Below are 20,805 nucleotides of genomic sequence, written 5' to 3'. Positions count from 1 at the left end.
CTTTGTCTTTTCCCAGGTTCACTGAGCTGTATGTGGAAGAGCTGGAGAATGAGGGAGACCTGCTCATCCTGGTGTCTGACTACCTGAAAGGATTGAACCCTAATAAAAAAGTCATCAACGGCATCATAAGGTCAGGGGTCAGAACACAGACTGTCGTAGCCATCACGTGGCTCGTGAAGTTCCCACAAAATCACGTCGAATGTCATATTGATTGGATTATTTTGTTGATGCAGCTTTTACCTGGCGGTGCGTAAGGAGGCTACCTCCAAGCTGGTGGATGGGACAGGACACCATCCCCACTACAGCCTGCGTACCCTCTGCAGGGCGCTGAAGTACGTGGCAGCCAACCCCTGCCACAGCGTCCAGCGCTCTCTCTACGAGGTAAGAGGCCAAAGGCTCTGTCACTGTTGATATCCTTAGTAACATCATTGATTTAGATGGGACCAGAGGTTCAGACGTCACCAGATTCTCCATTGGTGTCTTTCTCCAGGGCTTCTGTCTGAGTTTCCTCACCCAGCTGGACCGCAGCTCCCATCCCATGGTCCAGAAACTGGTGTGTCAACACATCATGGGGGGAAACATCAGGTGTCTGAAGCAGGTAAAACAGCAGTCCCGTACAATGACTAATTAGGTCAGAAGACATTTATGCATGACGATTTCTGAGTGTTTTGAACATTTTAAAAGGCAGAATCTGGGGTCATTTCAAATGCTTAATTAATCATGAGTTCATGAGTGAGCCGTGTCTCCTGATCTGTGTGTTTTCCCCCAGCCCATCCCGGAGCCCACTGGGCGGCCCTGCATCCAGATGGAAGGCTACTGGGTTTCCCAGGGGGAGATGGAGCCAGCCCTGGACCCCAGCTACATTCTTACCACCTCCGTCAAGCTCAACCTGCGTGACCTGGCCAGGGTGGTGTCCGCCGGGTAGGAAAACCGACCTGCTGCCGTCAATCAACCTAGTCAATAACCGTGGCGCCCAGAACCATTTATTTAGTTGGGCCAATGAAGTTTCTGCGTTGTGATGCGTTTACATGACACGTCAACGTTCTATGGCAGCCATGTTATTTCCGCATTAACATTACATGGGGGATTTTTTTTTTTAAAGTCCTATAAAACTGATGGCACTGGAAGAGCCTAGTCATAGTAGCCACTATCTGACTGCTGTATTCAGGGTTGATTCTGTTTCTTTAAAGGGGAATTGTGTTGTCAACCTGAGCGTCACACGAGTTGTGTTAGCGAAATATTAGTTGCGTCATCACTCGCTGCTGCCATAGATACGACATGACTGGTTTTTCGCACGTTGTTGCGTGTTTCCATGCCCGCACCACACGGGTCAATCGTCCCCACTAAGTGCTTGATTGTTTCTCTGCCCTTCATTAATTCAGTCGTCTCTGGACACGTGGGCTTGCATCCCAAATGGCACCCTGTTCCCTACGTAGTGCGCTACTTCTGACAAAAACCCTAGGCGCCATTTGGGACACAGCCATGGCCTCTACTCTCGAGGCCAAGGAAAATCAATCAACTCCTCTTCCAGGAATTGCACAGTGGAACACCACTACAAGCAGACGGTGCCAAACGCTAGTAGAAGTGTTGTGTTTATGTATTTCTGTTTGTTCTTCAGGAGCCACCCGGTCCTGATCCAAGGAGAGACATCGGTGGGAAAGACCAGCCTGATCAGGTGGATAGCGGCCGCCACGGGGAACCAGTGTGTGAGGATCAACAACCACGAGCACACAGACATCCAGGAGTACATGGGCTGCTACTCCTCTGACGGCAGGGGCAAGCTGGTCTTCAAAGAGGGTACGGCCTGTTCCATGCTGTGGCCCTGCAGTGTCTCACACAGCCTGTAGTAAACACTGTTCATGATCACAGTGTAATGTCTTGTGTGTGTCTCTCTCTGTGTGTGTCTCTCTGTGTATGCTTCCCCTATAGGCGTTCTGATTGACGCCATGAGAAAAGGCTACTGGATCATTTTAGATGAATTGAACTTGGCCCCTACAGACGTCCTGGAGGCCCTGAACAGACTGCTGGACGACAACAGGGAGCTGTTTGTCGCAGAGACACAGGAAGTGGTCAAAGCTCACCCCCGATTCATGCTGTTCGCTACCCAGAATCCTCCTGGTTTCTACGGAGGCAGAAAGGTACGCGTCACTCAGGCCATAGTGGGATATTAAGATTCAATTGGGATAGTGTAGTTTGGTTATTTCAAGCAAGCACACAGATTTTCTCACTGAGTACGATGTGATCTCTCCCTTAAGAGAGTCAAAGCGGGATAGTGATAGTGTAGCAGTTTTAATTTCATCAACAAAAATAGTGACAAGAATATTTGTCAAACACGCTTTTTTTTGTGGCAATTGACAAGACTATAACTGAGTAAATAGACCCAGAAAAAACTATAACTAAACAGAATAGATTTTTAATTTCAGTTGGCTAAAATGAGACGAGTCAAAATTGTCTCTAACTAAAATCGGACTACTAAGTAGACTGGACAATAGTTTTTAGAGAGATTGAGAGCTTTTCAGTGATAAGCACAATATTAATATTAGCAGCCCTGATGCGCAGCGCAGTTTTGTTCAGCAGTGAGAAGGACACGCCACACCTGGTACACACAGCCTACTGTACATCAGCTGGTGAGCTGCGGAGGAGCAAGCGAGGAGTGTGGGCAGACAGGCTCCGCCTCCGATTATACACATCGCCAGGCGACTGTCTTGCTTCCCCGTAGCTAACCAGTCACCACCAGCCTTCTAGTTAACTACCCTTTGCCGGGTTAAACACAAGCTGCTTTACAAAATTCAAAACAATAGCAGCATTGAGTTTAATAGTAAAACAACAGTGTAGCTATGTTTTTCTCTCCCTTGAGTATATAAAAGTAGGCGGTCTTTGAATTTGTAGTCTCGCTCAACCCTCCTACTTTCCCCACTGAATTTCATAGCCAGGTTATGCTGCCAAATCTCCCTCTTTTCCTCAGAGAAAACATCTTGATTCTACCCCTTAGGCTAATTCTAGCCCGTAGGCTAACCCAAGACGCGTTCAGCAGGACCCCACGTTTTGGAATGTTCAGATAGAAATATGCTTTCTGACATGTTGAATACGGAACAACTTTGGCTCTATTCATGGGATTTCTATCTGCAACGTTTGAGAATATTTAGCAAAGAACGTGGCCCTGGTAACATTACCGGTAGCCTACATAAAAACATTTAGTGGCACAAAAATAAAGGTAAAGGGATAGTAAGCAATTTATCGACTAAATCCCTCTAGCCACTTCACTATATCTGACTGGGTAAATCACTTTCTCGAGCACTGGGACTTGGACTTCAGAGATAGGGACTCGTGACTCGACCGACCATTGGTGACTCGGACTCGATTACAGGGGACACTCTTGCTCTCACTCTCTTCTGTGTGTCCCTGTTTGTTTTGTATGCAATGTGCAGTATCTCAGCTGAATTCGGAATATATAATTCTTATATATGTTAGTCATATTTCTGCTTTTGGGAAGAGAATAGGATGTTATGCAGTTGGACAAGGACAAGGCTATGTATGTTTGTGCACATGGAATAACTAGACTAAATCATTATTGAAAGACATGATATTTTAGTCAGAATGACGTAAGACTGGACTAAATCTACAACAAAAAAGAGTGTCAAACACAAACGCTGCAGCGTAGTTTGACAGGCCGAGTCTCATTGATTGCAATGTAATCTTACCCCCCGTCAGGTGCTGTCCAGGGCCTTCAGGAATCGTTTTGTGGAGCTTCACTTTGACGAGTTGCCCAGTGACGAGCTAGAGACCATCCTCCAGCAGAGATGTAGTCTTCCTCCATCCTACTGCTCCAAGCTGGTCAAGGTCATGCAGGATCTCCAGGTGAGTGTCACATATTTGACCTCCCTTTCACATGCTAACTCATTGCTTTTGGCATTAAGGTAAAGCTGTTGTGTGTGTGTGTGTGTAGTCTCTTCGCAGGGGATCCACAGTGTTTGCTGGGAAACATGGCTTCATCACCCTGAGAGATCTGTTCCGCTGGGCCGACCGCTATCGGCTGGAGGAGCAGACGGACGCCTCCCGCGATTGGCTGCAGCATTTAGCTGATGATGGCAAGGCCCAATCGAATCACACCCCTATCTTATGCAAAATGCACATTTTCGTTTTTTGTCTCTTGCTTTGTCCGTGCTCTTTTTTACATTTTTTTCAATTTGATTGTGTCGATGACACATCCACTTCATATAATGTAATCAAACCCTGTCTCTTTCTCGCTCTCTCTCTATCAGGGTTCATGCTGCTGGCTGGGCGAGTGAGGAAGCCAGAGGAGGCCGCTACCATCCAGTCTATCCTGGAGAAACACTTCAAGAGGACGGTGAACCCTGACAACCTGTTCTCAGAGGAGCAGCTCACCACACAGTTTAGTGAGTAGAGCAGAGCCTGGTTCACACAGACAACAATTGAACCACAACCCAACTGAGTGCATGACCCTGTTCGTTCACAGCCAATTCATATTGGAGGAGAGTGTCAACGACACAGGAAAGCATTCAACTAAAACTATAATGTCAAAAGTGCAGAATGTGGTATGGAGAATGTTCAATATAAAGGCGGTGTCCTGTGAGTGCATGTAAGAGGAACCACAGATTACCCGCGGTTGTACGCACTCAATATGTACTTCAGATGTTGAGAACACGAGGTGTATATATCACTGTTCTCCATTATTTGGGGACAATAGTGTGTGAACATGAATATTGAGTGTGAAGTGGATGGAATGTGTGTCACGTGGCGTTGTCCATCTCAACTGGAATGACACCACCTCCCTTTGCGTAACGTACCCGAATGATTTCAATCAAGTTTAGTAGGCCACTTTTATTGGTCAGTGTGTCCGAAGAATTAATCTGGGTTATTGTGATTGGCAGGTCCGTCCGTGGACAGCATCGCGGGAGTGCCTGAGGAGTTCCGTCACGTGGTGTGGACGCGGGGGATGAGGAGACTGGCCGTGCTGGTGGGACGGGCCCTGCGTTTCGGGGAGTCCGTTCTATTGGTGGGGGACACTGGGTACGATTCATACGGAGTCCCTGATTGTCCATTTTTAATTAGAAATATAATTTCCAAAGCAAGCATGGTGAAGTGAATGGCTCAGTAGTACCTACAGAACGACGAGTCTCTGTGTCTACTTATCCGGAAGCCACTACGTTAAAGTATTAGCCTCCAGAATGACAGGTCAGTTTGAACGTAAGTTCTCCCCCCTCCCCAGGTGCGGTAAGACCACCATCTGCCAGCTCTTTGCTGCGCTGGCCGGACAGAAGTTCTTCTCCCTCAACTGTCACCTGCACATGGAGACGTCTGACTTCCTGGGCGGCCTGCGTCCTGTCAGACACACTGGGACACAGCAGGTAGATGGACACCACACTGATATTGGGCACAATCTAAATGAACTATGAACGTATAAGGCTGAATGAAGCCGTCATAAACTCTTCATAAGGCATTTTTAACTTATTCATTGAGGTAAAAAATCAATTAAATAAAGTGATGCTGTATTGGTATAGATAATGCAGTCACAAATGATAATGCAACAGATAATGCGGTCCCACTGACCCCCTCCTGTCGTTGTGTGTTGGTACAGGCGGACGCTGAGGACGGCAGGTTGTTTGAGTGGCACGACGGGCCCCTTGTCCTGGCCATGAGAGAGGGAGGGGTGTTCCTCATGGACGAGATCTCCCTGGCTGACGACTCTGTGTTGGAGAGACTCAACAGGTACACACCCTGACTATGTTCCAATATCGGCACTAATAGAATCCTTCCCCAATACATGACTTCATTCTAAATGGAATGCTAGTGTGGATATGGGAATAGAGCCGCTTCCTCACAAGAATTAGCGTATAGCACTTCATTAGATAGCATTGACCTCTAAGCTCTGACCCTGCTCTCTGATTGGCTCAGTGTCCTAGAGACGGAGAAGTCTCTGGTGCTGGCAGAGAAAGGAAGTGGCGATGACGACGACGTGGAGGTGATTACAGCAGGGCAGAACTTCCGCCTGGTAGCCACAATGAACCCTGGGGGAGACTTCGGGAAGAAGGAGGTGAACAGTCTATATTCTTTTCCAACTCTGCTCCTAAAGGACCACAAGCACGTTTGTTTGTTAGGTTGATGATCAGTCCAACTTGTTAACATTTCTCTGCGTGTGTGTGTGTGTGTGCGTGTGCGTGTGCGTGTGCGTGTGTGTGTGTGTGTCCAGCTCTCACCTGCACTGAGGAACAGGTTCACAGAGATCTGGTGCCCCCAGAGTAACAGCCGCAGTGACCTGGTGCAGATCATCCAGCACAACCTGAGGACTGGCCTCTCATTGGACGATAGCGACCAACAAGGTACTCCTCTCCTCCGCACACCACAGACGTAATACAGCTATTCATCTAGGACTAGCATTTGATAGGCTAGAATAGTCTGACCGCATATTTTATATAATCTTCTCCAGTTTTGGTTGTGATTTGCTTCAAATGTGTTGCACCCTCTGTGTTATTTAGCACCAGTACTTTCAATATCCGTTTTACTTCCTTTTTGTGGCCATCTCTCACCATGACCCTTTGACCCCCAACCCAGGAGGACACATCGCCGAGCTCATGCTGGACTTCATCGACTGGCTGACCAACCAGGACTTTGGGCGGCGCTGCGTGGTCAGCGTCAGGGACATCCTGTCCTGGGTCAACTTCCTCAACCTGGTGTGTGAGCGAGACGCCGACGGCTTCATGACCATGGGGGACGAGGGAGAGGAGGAGGCCGAGTGGGATCTCCGGCTGGACACAGTCACCGCCTTCATCCACGCAGCGTGCCTGGTCTACGTGGACGGCATCGGCTCAGGTCAGTCACCGGGACGCAGACTGTTGTTGATGTGTGGAATTACAACAGCAAATTATCCGGTGCCAGATTTTGTTTTGCTTATGTCATGCTAGAATACACAGCATGTGGAAGACGCTGGCTGCTATTGTGAGAGGCTTAGTAACTACTAGAATTGTTTAATCTCACGCGTCCCTCCTATGATGTCACAGGGACCACGTCGTCTGCTGCGGAGAACGCCCTGGTGGCGCGCAGGGCCTGTCTGAGCTTCCTGCGTACCAAACTGGGTGGGATCACCAAGCTGGACCAGGAGATGCTAGACGCGCTGAGGGTCTACGACACCAGCCTGTCCAGGGAGCCCCATTGGGGGGACGACTTCTTTGGCATCGACCCCTTCTACATCCCCTCAGGTGGGGACACTTTGACCCTAGACGAGAGCATGGGCCATTGGTCAAAAGTAGTACACTATATAGGGTGCCATAGGAAGCAAGACTGGAGCGTGTGGTTTAATGGATCTGTTTTTGTAAAACATCCTTCAGTTTCTGTGTGGCTCAGTTGGTAGAGCATGGCGCTTGCAACGCCAGGGTTGTGGGTTCATTCCCCACGGGGGGACCAGGATGAATATGTATGAATTTTCCAATTTGTAAGTCGCTCTGGATAAGAGCGTCTGCTAAATGACTTAAATGTAAATGTAAAATGTTTACCTTTTTCATTGATTTTGTTTCCTTTTTCCATCCGCTTTTCGTCCTTTTATTCTGATCAGGCCCGGAGAGGGAAAGCAGGAGCCTGACTGACTATGCCATAGCCGCAGGCACTACAGCGGTCAACGCCCAGAGGCTCCTACGGGCCCTGAAGCTGCAGAGACCTGTGCTGCTGGAGGGCTCCCCTGGAGTGGGCAAGACCAGCCTGGTGGCCGCCCTGGCAAAGGCTTCTGGGAACCACCTGGTCAGGATCAACCTCTCTGAGCAGACTGTAAGATGCTGTTCACTAACTTTCACTGGGGCTCTTGTGTTAATATAGAAGGCTTTACTATGATTATGCCAATTTCAAATGCTACATAAAGTTTCTGGATTCATATTTTGTATATGTGTATACCATATAGTATTATTATGTCATTTCTGAACTTTCAACTTCTGGTACATGTTGTCATATCGTTGTACTGGTATAAATTCATGAGATTGTGAAATTAAATGAGCAAGAAATGAACAACACAGTAATGGACAAGTGGAAGCACTTTTAACCTATGTACGATGTCATATCCTTTCCTGACAGGATGTGACAGACCTGTTTGGGACCGACCTGCCTGTGGAGGGAGGAAAAGGGGGAGAGTTTGCATGGCGGGATGGCCCTCTCCTGGCTGGACTGAAGGCTGGACACTGGATTGTCCTGGATGAGGTGGGGGCTCTCACAGTTTTTTGTATTAACTCCCCAGCAAATAGACATTTGTATAAACTTACTTGAATTTGTGTTGTTTTAGGTGATATAAATGAAACGTTTTGGAGAAGAATGCGATTTTATGACACGTCTATTTTTCTGTGTAGTTAAACTTGGCATCACAGTCGGTCCTGGAGGGGTTAAACGCCTGCTTTGACCACCGTGCTGAGATCTACATCCCAGAGCTGGGCATGAGCTTCCAGGTACAACACGAGAAGACCAAGCTCTTTGGCTGCCAGAACCCCTTCACCCAAGGAGGGGGGCGCAAGGGCCTGCCCAAATCCTTCCTCAACAGATTCACTCAGGTAAGTGATAAAGAGCCAGTGTTTTAGATATATTATGTAATGATACGTTGAATAAATATTATGGTTGATTTGAAAATATTTTTGTCATTTGGGGGGGAAATAAACTGACATTTCACCTATTTTCTCAGGTGTTCGTGGATCAACTGACCAGTGAGGACATGGAATTCATTGGAGACTCCATCTTCCCGAACATTGACAATCAGATCATCTCTAAAATGGTGCAGTTCAACAACCGGGTAGGTAGAGCAGTCCTGTTATACTGACTCCCCCCTTCAGCCCTTTTCAACTCTTTCGTTTTTTCTGGCTCTCTGTGACCGTTGGGGAGGTGACATGTGTCCATATTTGACCTCACAGCCAAGGACAATGCCCGCCAGCCTGTAGAGCTGCGGCCGATGTTCCTCACATTTAGTGCCATTAGTGCATGGCAAAGTGACCCAAAAACACGTTGTCCTTGTCAAATGGGTCACTATAGTCCCTCTGATTTATATTGAGGACTTGTTTGATAGAGAATCAATTCTGTTTTTGTCTTTTCCACCTGTAATGTCATGAAGTAACTGAGCCCCCCCCCCCCATTTCTTTGTTGGCCACCATATTTCTCCTAGTCCGTTTTTGCTGTCTTAAACACCATTTTGTCCAGCCACTCATATTCCTTAACTCTGTTCCCCTAAAAAAACGCTTATTTTCTCACAGCTGGTCCATGAGGTGTCTGTGGAGAGGAAGTGGGGTCAGAGAGGAGGCCCCTGGGAGTTCAACCTGCGTGACATGTTCCGCTGGTGTCAGCTGATGCAGGCCGACCAATCGCCAGGGTTCTTCAACCCGGGTCAGCATGTGGGGTTGGTGTACGCTGATAGGATGAGGACCGAGGCAGACAAAGCCCAGGTATGTAGACTACAACTCCTGTACATATGTAGCACCTTTACTCAGTGGGGTTGTGTTCAAACTTCCTTTTTTATCTCTTGACGTGTTTTTGTCTTCAGGTGCTGTCTGTGTTCAGGAAGGTGTTTGGTGAGGACTTTGAGCCCTACACCGGATCAAGACAATTCCACATCACTCCACTCAATCTGCAGGTCAGTCATGTTGCGAACTCCATCCAATTTTCGGTTGAAAGATATTATTATTATTATTGGAAGATATTATCAAGAAATGTTTTGATTGTACTGATAAAATGGTGTCATTCAGAGCCAATTATCGAGAAAGTGAATTGACCCTCTTCTCTGTTCCTCCTTGTCCTCCTCTCTCCCTCTCATCCAGGTGGGCTTCTCTGTGCTCCAGCGTAGCGGAGGTGCCCCTGTGGCCCTGGACCCTCCTCTGTCCATCACCCACCAGGCGCTGCGGCCCCTGGAGTCCCTGATGAAGTGTGTGGAGATGGGCTGGATGGCGGTGCTGGTGGGCCCCACGGCCAGCGGGAAGACCAGCCTGGTGCGCCTCCTGGCCCTGCTCACCGGACACCGCCTCCGCGTCATGGCCATGAACAGCGCCATGGACACCACCGAGCTGCTGGGAGGGTTCGAGCAGGTAACCAATCACAGATAGACTTTTGAGAGGATCCGTTTGAGCAAGGCGATGAGCAGAGTAGTTATGTGATCAAGACCCCTAATGAGTAGTAATTCAGAATGCACGGGGATTTGTAGATCAGTGATTCTGTGCAGTCCGACTGCAATTTAGTCAAACACGCACACTATAAATGCTTCTTTGTACGGGTAAGTTCTTTGTAGCGTTTGTGAGCTCGTAGTATTGAGTGTTGAGTTATAGTGCTGGTTGAGTTGGGATTGCAGCACGGGTCGGGTGGGCTCCCGTTTTCCTTTCCAGAGTACCGAGTTGGGTCCGTTCTCTTTCCAGGTGGACATCGTGCGGCCCTGGCAGCAGGTGCTGGAGAACGTGGACTACATCGTCGCCATGGTGACGCGGCGGGGTCTGATGTCGCTGGACGGAGCGGGGGTGCAGGACACCGAGTTCCTGTTGAAGACCTGGAGCCTGTTCTACCGCCGGCTGAAGGAGGAGGGGCTGGAGAGGACCGGGGGGGCGGTGACCTCGGAGGCGCTCAACAAACTGGAGGTCATCATCCTCCTGCTGCAGAAGCTCAACACCAAACTCAAGGTGTTCACGGGTACGGTATATTTGACACTTTATTTTGATTGAAGAACACAAACGGGCAGGAAGGTACAAGTGCATCTTCCTTGAGGTCATGTCAGGGCCAGGCAGCTCCCTCTGGAACAGAAGATCACGAGAGTCATGATGACAGTGTATGAGTAGTTGATTAATGAAATGTTTGAAGCAAGTAGTAAAGAAGGGCAACACTGGGTCGTTGTACACTGGGTCGTTGTACACAGGGGCTGTGGGGAAACTAACCATAGCATTTTGCTCACGGCACGTATCGTTGCTCGAGGAAAATATCTACCCGTCTACATGTGATAAACTCTGGGTGAGTAGTGTAAACTCTATGTTCTGTGTCCCCACCCTCTCTCTCCAGACATGTCCAAGCTGCAGATGGACTTCACCCTGCTGAAGGAGCGTCTGGCCCAGCTGCAGGACGGCTGGAGTAACGGAGGCTTTGAGTGGCTGGACGGCATGCTGGTGCAGGCCCTGCAGGCTGGGGATTGGCTGCTCATGGACAACGTCAACTTCTGCAGGTGAGAAATGGCCTGCATCTGAAATGATCACATTGAAGGAGAAGATACCGTTATATTTACAGGTAGTTCCTGAACCCCTTGGTTTGTGTTAACCCTTGGTCTGATGCAGGATGCCACCAGAGTGTGTTGCAGATGGTAGAGATGTGGTAAATGGCTGTTGTGTTTCTGTTTGTGTTAAGTCCCTCTGTGTTGGACCGTCTGAATGCCTTGCTGGAGCCCGGCGGCTGTCTGACCATCAACGAGCGCGGGGTCATCGACGGAACCACCCCCTCCATCACCCCACACCCCAACTTCAGGTACAATACAAAAGGTTACACACACACACACACACTCTGTTTGAATAGTCCAGTCTCATCACGTCTCCCCATCTGCTTTAGGTTGTTCCTGACCATGGACCCAATCCATGGAGCGATCTCCAGAGCCATGAGGAACCGAGGTGTGGAGATCTACATCCCAGGGGAACACGAGGGGGTCTGCTGGGACACGCTGGACCTGAAGACTGTACTCCACACCGCCGGGGTGACCGGAGACTGTGTGTGTGACCTGCTGATCGAGATACACACCGACATCAAAGCTACCATCTGGGGTAAGCCCTGGGCACTGAGCGAAACCTCTCCAAAAGATGGAGGATATCAGTTAGATATCAGCTGGGGTTGGCACGTTGCTTGTTTCTTCCAAATCAAAGGTATCCATAGAAGGAGTCATCTGATATGAATCTCTCTGTCCACCCAGACTCCCCTGCGTCATGCGTCTCCTCCCTGCTCCACGCTGCAGCCCTCCTGTCCTGCCAGCTGCAGAGAGGGGTGGACCTGCCCAGTGCCCTACAGCACGCCTGTGGGGAGGCCTACTCCCTCTGCCAACGCACCAACGCCAGCCAACAGGTACCAACCAACACCACCATGTCTATTATAGACCACCGTATGAAACTGTCACCGCTACCCTCAGCCAATCAGCCTCTCCCTGTTACTCTGTGATGTAGGATACCCCGGCGACCAGTCTAGATTTATGTAGTGACATCCCACTGTCCAATACGACTTCTATTCTCATATATTTATATTCTATCTTCTTTATAAGCTTGACATGTTTTGTCCCCTGCTCTGTTTTGTTCCAGCAAGCCCAGGAGGTGATTGAGCGTCGCCTGTCCATCCTGGACACAGAGGACTGGGGCAGCGGGCTGCTGTGTGCCGGGGTGTGGCCCGACGGCTTCCCCTCCGCCCTGCTTTCCACGGAGGACTCCTGCTTCTCCTCGGTCCTCCGCGACGGACAGGTCCTCTCCTTCTGCCTCAACACGCTCAGCATGCAGGGCAAGAGGTGAGACTCGTAGGTCACAGGTCGGGCCAGGAGTTTTTACTGATCATATGACAAGGCCTGGAAAAACAGATTAGAACTAGGACCCAGAGTTTTACCGGGTCTTATTGTAGCTATAATGCTACCGTTTGGATTGACGTGTGTCTGTGCGTGTGTCACCAGGAGCCGTCCGCTGAGCCTGTGTGACCTCCAGAGGGCGCTTCAGAGCGGGACAGCGCTGCACGAGGGTCTGGTGTTCTCCGGCGGCGTGGTGGACCTGGTGGAGGATGGTGACGCCCTACGCCTGCTACCCACCGCCGTCAGGCTGCTCATCGAAAGGGCCTCGCACTCCGACTGGATGCTCCGCACCGCCTGGCTCTCCAGCCTAGCCAAGAGCTACAAGCACGCCCCTGGTAGGGAGATCCACTCACTGCCCTTATTCCTATGTTTTTTTAAATCCTTTTTGGAGCTTTGTTGCTACCTACCAGGGGTGTGCGTTTGGTGTATGTTACTGTTTGTGTCAAGGGGACTACTCTGAGATCCGTTTGTTGTTTCAGAGGTGGCACTGGTGCAGCTGGAGGCAGGGAACAGAGCTCTGAAGGCCTTGTTCAGCAGCAAGCTGACTGTGAAGGGGAAGTGCCTCACTGAGCTGCTGCAGCCACACAGCACAGGTAGGCTAAACTAACTCAATTAGATTTCCGAACACCCTCCAAGCTCTTTTGCACAGATCTTACATACCATATCTCCCATCAAAACAATCCCTTTTCACAAATTGCACAATTGACGTTAATGGGCATGTCTGTTCTTTTTAGATGACTACAGGATTCTGGTGGACATGCGTTGGAACAAGCAGTACCTGGACATTCTGGCCAACACGTGCAACTTTGAGGACGAGGAGAGGTACATGGAGTTCATGGAGGCTCTCAACGCAGTGGCCAACAGGTATGTGTCCGGCTGTGTCCCATATTGGACCCTATTCCCTATATAGTGCACAGCTTTCTTTGACCAGGGCATATTGGGCTCTGGTCAAAACTAGTGCCTCTTATATATAGGGAGCCATTTGGCATTTCAACCTCCGTCCGGTAGTCTGGATGTTTAGGGGCTGGGTTTACATCGGTGGCTGAGTAACCTGGGTGTGATGTGCGTCTTAACAGGATCATACTGTTGACGGACAGAGAGGAGAGGGCCGCGGTGGGAAGCTGTGCTATCAAGACATCAGCACACAACAGCGCGTTGAGGCTGGCCACTGCTTTCTCCAAAGGTACAGTACACCATGTTGAACAAAACCCAGGGGAAGTCCTCGGTCAAGTATATAGTAATTGGGGGGGGACTGTGGAAATATGAATGTTTTAATATTGATGGTGTTTTGTTTCGACCGTTAAAGGGACGGTGGACATTGGTCGTCTGCCTCACCCAGTGCTGATGCACCTGCGCTCCTTCTTTGACCTGTGGGACGCCTTCACACTGCAGGCCGTGCAGACTGGACAACCCTACATATCTGACCACCTCATGTTCGAGGTTCGTCGTAATACCGTCCAAGTCATTGCAGTTGCAATTTTAGTTTCTCTCATTCAGCAACCGTCGTCAACCTTGGCTTAACCTTGGTGTGTGGTGTGTGTGTGTGTGTGTGTGTGTTGTGTGTGGTGTTGTGTGTGTGTGTGTGTGTGTGTGTGTGTGGTGTTGTGTGTGGTGTGTGTGTGTGTGTGTGTGTGTGTGTGTGTGTGTGTGTGTGTGTGTGTGTGTGTTGTGTGTGTGTGTCCACCACGGAATAAAATAGAATGATGGTAATTAACGGATCTATGTTGTCCACAGATCCTGCAGCTGCTGCAGTGGAGAGACCGGTTCTGGCAGGTGTGTAACTCGCTGCCTGCCGACTCCCAGGGAGTGTCGGTCCTCTCGCTACACTGGCAGTGGGTCCAGAAACACCTCATCCTCCGGCTGCCACAGCTGCTACTGGGAGATGGCACCCATGAGTGAGTGACGCCTTCCTTTTTTTTACCCAGGAGTCAGTATTCGAATCCTCCGACGGACTTTCTGGACATTAGAATCAAACACCTTGACTTGACAGTAAAAGTTGTCGCGTCACCTAATTCCCTACATTGTCCACTACTTTTGACCGGAGTCAGCGTACTAATATAGGCAATTTGGGAGGCAGACTTTGTGTTTTCTGGCTGCAATGTAATGACTGACAACAACCCTGTGCTGCCCTGCTGTTCCAGTGGTCAGCAGGAGCTCCAGACGGTGTCGGCTGCCATCCAGACCGTCCTGTCCACTTCTGTTACCGTGGCCACCGCCCTGAAGGGGATCCAGAAGACGCTGGGGAAACCCCTTCCATTCAAGGTACAGAGGAAGGGAGAGAGCATTCAATCCACTATGACAAACACCTTTACACTGCCCTAACTGTTATTGTCATTCAAGTGATATATGATTTATTGTAAAAGTTAAAACATTGCATAACGGTATTTGTCAGACACCTTCATCGGGTAGAGTTCATGGAGATCGTCCATGTTATATGAAGCTGTCTCCCTCTCCATCTCCCATAGCTGGAGTCTGTGGCTGAGTGTGCTTCCCAGCTGAGGGTCCTGAGCAGGGCCCTGGACGTGGGCGACCTGAGGCTGGACAACACAGCCTCCCTGTGGAGACAGGAGCTGGTCCGCCTGCAGGGAGCCGCCCTGGGCCTGGACACCAAGGAAAGACTGCTAGAAGCCTGGGGCCTGGTCCTGCTAGCCAACAACCAGCTAGAGCCCCAGAACTCCGGTAACCTGGTGCTGCAGTGAAGTGTCTATGTGTCGATCTTTCAGTGTTTGCATCTGTCTTAACTATTCATTATTCCATTCTATCCTGACCCCAGGTGTCCTAGAGAGGCTGGTGTCGTGCGTCCAGCAGCAGCAGGATCACATGACCTCGTGCGGCCTTCTGGAGGTACGCCCCTCCATGCATGACGAGGGGGACCAGGGGGACAGCGCCCCTCCCTGTAGAGAGGTGCTCCAGCAGCTCAGCCGCAGGGCCCAGCTCTGGCCTCTCATGGAGGAGCTGGCCGTACTCAACCAGCTCCGGCTCAGCACCGACCTGCTGCAGCTGGCTCTCACACAGGGGTAAGAGAACGGCCAAACCGGGTCAATGGAGGAAGTACATTCATGACGGATGGAGGATTATCTCGCTTGACTGAGTCAGATTTTGAATCATGCCTGAAAGTATCTAGCGTTTCAAATGTATCACCTTTGGCATATTAGAAACCTGACACGAAAGCAGCAATAATGCCATCAAAAATAAGTTTGTTGTGTCATGTTGTTGTACCGATAACTAACTAGTGTTGACTTTTGCCCACAGGGACAGGGAGTCAGAGGACAGCCTGCGTCGTGAGGTCTCCCAACACCTGCGCTTCTGTCTCCAGTCCACCCCCATGAACGTCAGCCAGCTCCAGCCCCTCTGGTTCCTCCTCAGCAGTGACCGGGTCAGTGGTTCATCCAGTTTACACAGTATAATTGATTGATCGTGTTGTTGTATTGTCCTTCAAGAGGACATCCCTGTACCTGTGCCTCAAAACAGAACAGAAGATGTGGTTTTGTGTCATGTGTTGTTGACTGTGGTGCCTGCCTGCATTTCCCCTCCCAGCCTGTGGAGGAGCTGCAGTTTGTGTGGTGTGATCTGCTGTCGGAGGCCCTGTCAGCCCTGTGGAGCAGCAGTGTGACCGCTGACCCCGAGCGCTGGCTGAAGTGGGACCCCCTGTGTCCCGAGGGCCAGATGATATCATCCAAGTCACCTCTGGGACCTGGAAAAATGGTAGCTAATGTAACATCTATGATATTAGAGAGGCTCATAGCTTGCCAAAACAATCTCAATGTGTGTTGATGTCAATGATGTTGATTTGTGCATTAGGATTTGGACCCATTTACATCACTGAATTTAATTCAATTTCCTGCCATTCTGATTCCAATATGTTACTTCTTAACCTTGTCCCCAGGCTCAGTTGCTACCACATACAGAGCCGGCTGGTGGACGAGATTTAGTTGAATTTGAGTATTCCATAACAGACGCGTTCACTCACTCTCCTTGCGTCACCTCTAGGGTCCTGACATGCTGAGCAAAGCAGTGTGGTCCAGGTGCATGTTAGGGGTTCTTAGCAGCAGCGAGACAGGGGGACGTTGGGACCCCACGGGGAGGTCCCTCCTATCCTCGTCCCGGGTCACCCTGGGGGAGTGGAGGGAGAGGACCGAGCAGCTCCAAGACGTTACCGCCGTGCTGTGGGACAACATGGCTGTTCCGGCCCTGGCCGAGTTCAGGTACACGCACTGGAGAAGACACATGCACCTCAGGCTTATAGAGAGGAATCACCACAAACGACATATAGAACGCTGACACTATCAATAGGAAAAGTCCTAACCCTACCTATATCAACAATCTATGGTTTTGGTGTATATCTATTAATATCCATTTGACTCGGCTAGATTATCTCTGTCTCACCCTCTCTGTTGGTTCTCTCAGGAGTACTGACCTGCGGCTGCAGGGCGTGGTGCTGCGCAGGCAGCTACAGTCCCTGTCAGAGCTGCTCCCCCCGGGGCTGCAGGAGGGCTACACCGAGACCTGCGAGAGCCTGGTGGACGACCAGGACCCTCTGGTAGCTGCCCAGGAGGTCCAGACCGCCCTCAGGGATTTCCTGCCCTCCAACCTGCTCCCCGAAGGCCTGCTGGACGCCCTCCTCACCTGCCTGCAGCAGTTTGTCCAGAACAGGGTCCAGGGCTCCATCCGCGTCCAGGGCTTCAGCCAGCTGGTCCGCTCCGGGGTCTTCTGGGTCAACATGGGCCTGCTGCAGATTAAGACCTGGACCCCACAGACCATCTTCGACCCGGCCGTGAAGAGGGCCTACAAGCTGGACTACGCCCAGGAGGAGGTGGGCCACTGTCAATGCAGCAGTCTCTTAGCCCTTTCAACCTTGTACAGTAGTAGAGTGTAGTAATGACGGGAGATATTAAGTCTCTGGTCTTTTTTAACATTGGAGTTGAGTGTCATTCTCTTCCCCTATATGTGACGTCTACAGTGACCCTTCCTTTTCTTTCGCAGCTGGCTTTGCTGCAGGAGGAGTGGCGAGGACGCAGTCTGTCCTCTCAGCTGCTGACGGGAGTTGAGCTGGAGGAGAGCAGCATCACCGACGGCTTCCAGCATCCTCGCATCAGGTGAACAACCGTCCACAGTATCAGAACTCAACGTGTCCACAGACACCATGGCAATATATTATGCATTTGGCCACTGATAGTTCTGGTTTTTGCCAGATGGGGTCTTTTTAAACGTCATTGTCTCTGTGTCCGCAGGTACCTGTGGATCCGTATGCAGCAGGTGAAGGAGCAGATAGCAGAGCTCTCCAGGAAGCAGGCCTGCAGGCCCAACGAGCCCCAGTACGGCAAGCTGTTCCAGGAGCTGCAGCACTACCTCTGCAGCATCGGCCAGCCGGCCACTGTGGAAGACCTGCTCTCCCACCTGCTGAAAGCCCTCCAGGGGAGCGGCCCCAAATTCAGGTCGGGGACTCAGGGCCTGCTGAAGGAGGAGGCTGTGTGGCAGGCCTCGCAGCACCGCTTCGCCCAGAGGCTGGTGGAGGAGTACCCGCTGTACCCTGACGTGGTGGGGCCACTGAGGACCGCCATCCTCCAGCTCCGGCACGGCATGAGGCTGGTGGCATCCCAGGTGGACTCCTCCCTAAACCCCATTCCTGGCCTGCCCAAGCTGGTGTCCTGCCTACTGGCCTTCCCTTCCATCTCCCCCAGCCTGCCCTCTTACCTGGCCAGGGCAGACTACCTGTGCTCCAGGGGCTGCATGGATGTTCTGAGGGGCCTAGGGAAGCTCTTGCCCCAGCCGGACCCGGATCACGTGGTCCCAGAGCCAGGGACGTTACTCCTGAACGCTCTGCTGTACCTGCAGTGTCACGCCCTCTCCACAGGCCAGCTCAGCCAGGACACACTCAAACTCTTCAGACACATCTGTCAGGTGGGCGTCACACGTTTTGATTGGATAACATTGGATGTTGACTTTTTGATTGGCATTTGTTGATTTTATTGATTGATAGTCAGGTGGACCAACCAGTGTTCATGTTGTTTGTCATGCGATATGTCCAGGCTCTGGTGAACGAGTGGGACGAGCAGGAGANGGGGTCTTCTGGGTCAACATGGGCCTGCTGCAGATTAAGACCTGGACCCCACAGACCATCTTCGACCCGGCCGTGAAGAGGGCCTACAAGCTGGACTACGCCCAGGAGGAGGTGGGCCACTGTCAATGCTACTGTCTCTTTTATCTTGTTAACACTGTATGGTAGTAGGGGAGATGGGAGATATCAACAGTCTCTTCTCTTTTTAAACATTGGAGTAGAGTGTCATTCTCTTCCCCTATATGTGAAGTTGAGGGTGCCTCTGCCTCTCTTTCCCAGCTGGCTTTGCTGCAGGAGGAGTGGAGAGGACGCAGTCTGTCCTCTCAGCTGCTGACTGGAGCTGAGCTGTAGGAGAGCAGCACCACCGATGGCTTCCAGCATCCTCGCATCAGGTGAAAAACATACACAATAACAGAAGAACTCACTGTGTCTGACGTAAAACACATGTACTATGTATTGGCTACAGTTGTTGATCAGATAGTTCTGGTTGACTGTTTTTTGCCAGATAGGGTCTTTCTAAACGTCATTGTCTCTGTGATGTTTCTGCAGGTACCTGTGGATCCGTATGCAGCAGGTGAAGGAGCAGATAGCAGAGCTCTCCAGAAAGCAGGCCTGCAGGCCCAACGATCCCCAGTACGGAAGGCTGTTCCAGGAGCTGCAGCACTACCTCTGCAGCATAGGCCAGCCGGCCTCCATAGAGGATCTGCTCTCCCACCTGCTCAAGGCCCTCCAGGGGAGCGGCACCAAATCCAGGTCGGGGACTCAGGGCCTGCTGAAGGAGGAGGCCGTGTGGCAGGCCTCGCAGCACCGCTTCGCCCAGAGGCTGGCGGAGGAATACCCGCTGTACCCTGACGTAGTGGGGCCCCTGAGGACTGCCATCCTCCAGCTGAGGCATGGTATGAGACTGGTGGCATCCGAGGTGGCCTCTTCCCTTACCCCGATTCCAGGCCTGCCCAAGCTGGTGTCCTGCCTGCTGGCCTTCCCCTCTGTGTCCCCCAGCATGCCTTCCTACCTAGCCAGGGCAGACTACCTGTGCTCCAGGGGCTGCATGGATGTTCTGAGGGGCCTAGGGAAGCTCTTACCCCAGCAGGACCTGGATCACGTGGTCCCAGAGCCAGGGACGTTACTCCTGAACGCTCTGCTGTACCTGCAGTGTCACGCCCTCTCCACAGGCCAGCTCAGCCAGGACACACTCAAACTCTTCAGACACATCTGTCAGGTGGGCGTCACACGTTTTGATTGGATAACATTGGATGTTGACTTTTTGATTGGCATTTGTTGATTTTATTGATTGATAGTCAGGTGGACCAACCAGTGTTCATGTTGTTTGTCATGCGATATGTCCAGGCTCTGGTGAACGAGTGGGACGAGCAGGAGAGACGTGCGCGGGAGAGAGAGCAGCTCGAGGCCAGTCTGTACCGTCACCGCAGCAGACTCCACGGAACGGGCCTGAGCGAGGACGAGCAAGAGGAGAGGGACTTCAGACGCTGCTTCCCCCAGTTTAACAAGGTACAGTCACTTCAGGGCTAGCCAATGGATCCAATGTAATCTCTCTTTAGTTTGTTACATTTCACTATCACCTAGTCAACTTTTGCAACCGTAAACAACCTGCCTCCTCTAACTCTCTCTCACTTTCTCTTCTGTCTCTCTCACTTTCTCTTCTGTCTCTCTCACTTTCTCTCTCGCTCTCACTTTCTCTCACTTTCTCTCTCACTTTCTCTCCTCTCTCTCTCACTTTCTCTTATCTCTCTCTCTCTCTCTCTCTCTCTCCTCAGGACTTTTCTGACATCACTGCCCAGCCCAGTCTGGAAGGACCGGCAGACAGGGGAGAGCCAGAGGAGGAGGAAGTGATAGAAGATCCCAGCGAAGCTGGCTGCCTGTCTCCAGCCTGTATGAACACTGTGGTACAGGTCCATCAACGCCTCTGTCTGGGCTACACCCAATCACTGTGGTACCAGGCCAGTGCTCCAGCCAATCACAGCGGAGATCACATCCGAGCTCTGGTCTCCTCCTATCAGACCACAGCCCCTGTGATTTCACGCTTCTACCATCTCATGGGTGGGTAGTACACTTAGTCATGCCATGTCTGTATTTATATCTACACAAAATCTGAAATTGAGAGGTGTCGGGACTTTTAAGCCCTGCCTACAGGTATGTTATCCTATGATTTAACTGAATCCTGCTTTTCTCTTTAGAATATTTCCAT

At 50.9% G+C, this 20,805-nt stretch overlaps 1 protein-coding gene across 1 annotated transcript in view; it reads left to right on the top strand.

Moving 5' to 3' along the window:
• Positions 1–20,805, top strand: part of LOC111972940 (midasin) — a 46,354-nt gene that overhangs the window by 9,107 nt on the left and 16,442 nt on the right. Inside the window, 46 exon segments of the mRNA XM_070446554.1 lie at positions 17–130; positions 234–381; positions 491–598; positions 770–921; positions 1,619–1,797; positions 1,930–2,138; positions 3,712–3,858; positions 3,947–4,088; positions 4,263–4,397; positions 4,893–5,031; positions 5,231–5,369; positions 5,600–5,730; positions 5,917–6,055; positions 6,212–6,341; positions 6,574–6,831; positions 7,020–7,217; positions 7,571–7,779; positions 8,080–8,202; positions 8,349–8,546; positions 8,675–8,782; positions 9,237–9,425; positions 9,524–9,613; positions 9,798–10,061; positions 10,386–10,653; positions 11,017–11,176; positions 11,356–11,472; positions 11,554–11,762; positions 11,909–12,057; positions 12,288–12,487; positions 12,647–12,876; positions 13,021–13,134; positions 13,276–13,405; positions 13,618–13,724; positions 13,848–13,981; positions 14,276–14,436; positions 14,683–14,803; positions 15,007–15,220; positions 15,315–15,558; positions 15,794–15,917; positions 16,079–16,246; positions 16,532–16,746; positions 16,949–17,354; positions 17,525–17,637; positions 19,149–19,818; positions 19,947–20,108; positions 20,375–20,657. Coding sequence (XP_070302655.1) covers positions 17–130; positions 234–381; positions 491–598; positions 770–921; positions 1,619–1,797; positions 1,930–2,138; positions 3,712–3,858; positions 3,947–4,088; positions 4,263–4,397; positions 4,893–5,031; positions 5,231–5,369; positions 5,600–5,730; positions 5,917–6,055; positions 6,212–6,341; positions 6,574–6,831; positions 7,020–7,217; positions 7,571–7,779; positions 8,080–8,202; positions 8,349–8,546; positions 8,675–8,782; positions 9,237–9,425; positions 9,524–9,613; positions 9,798–10,061; positions 10,386–10,653; positions 11,017–11,176; positions 11,356–11,472; positions 11,554–11,762; positions 11,909–12,057; positions 12,288–12,487; positions 12,647–12,876; positions 13,021–13,134; positions 13,276–13,405; positions 13,618–13,724; positions 13,848–13,981; positions 14,276–14,436; positions 14,683–14,803; positions 15,007–15,220; positions 15,315–15,558; positions 15,794–15,917; positions 16,079–16,246; positions 16,532–16,746; positions 16,949–17,354; positions 17,525–17,637; positions 19,149–19,818; positions 19,947–20,108; positions 20,375–20,657 — 8,348 coding nt within the window.

The sequence above is a fragment of the Salvelinus sp. IW2-2015 genome, linkage group LG14 (genome assembly GCF_002910315.2).
Source record: "Salvelinus sp. IW2-2015 linkage group LG14, ASM291031v2, whole genome shotgun sequence".
Lineage (NCBI taxonomy): Eukaryota > Metazoa > Chordata > Actinopteri > Salmoniformes > Salmonidae > Salvelinus > Salvelinus sp. IW2-2015.
Note: the sequence above shows the minus strand (reverse complement) of the source record. Positions and strands in the feature narration are given on the sequence as shown.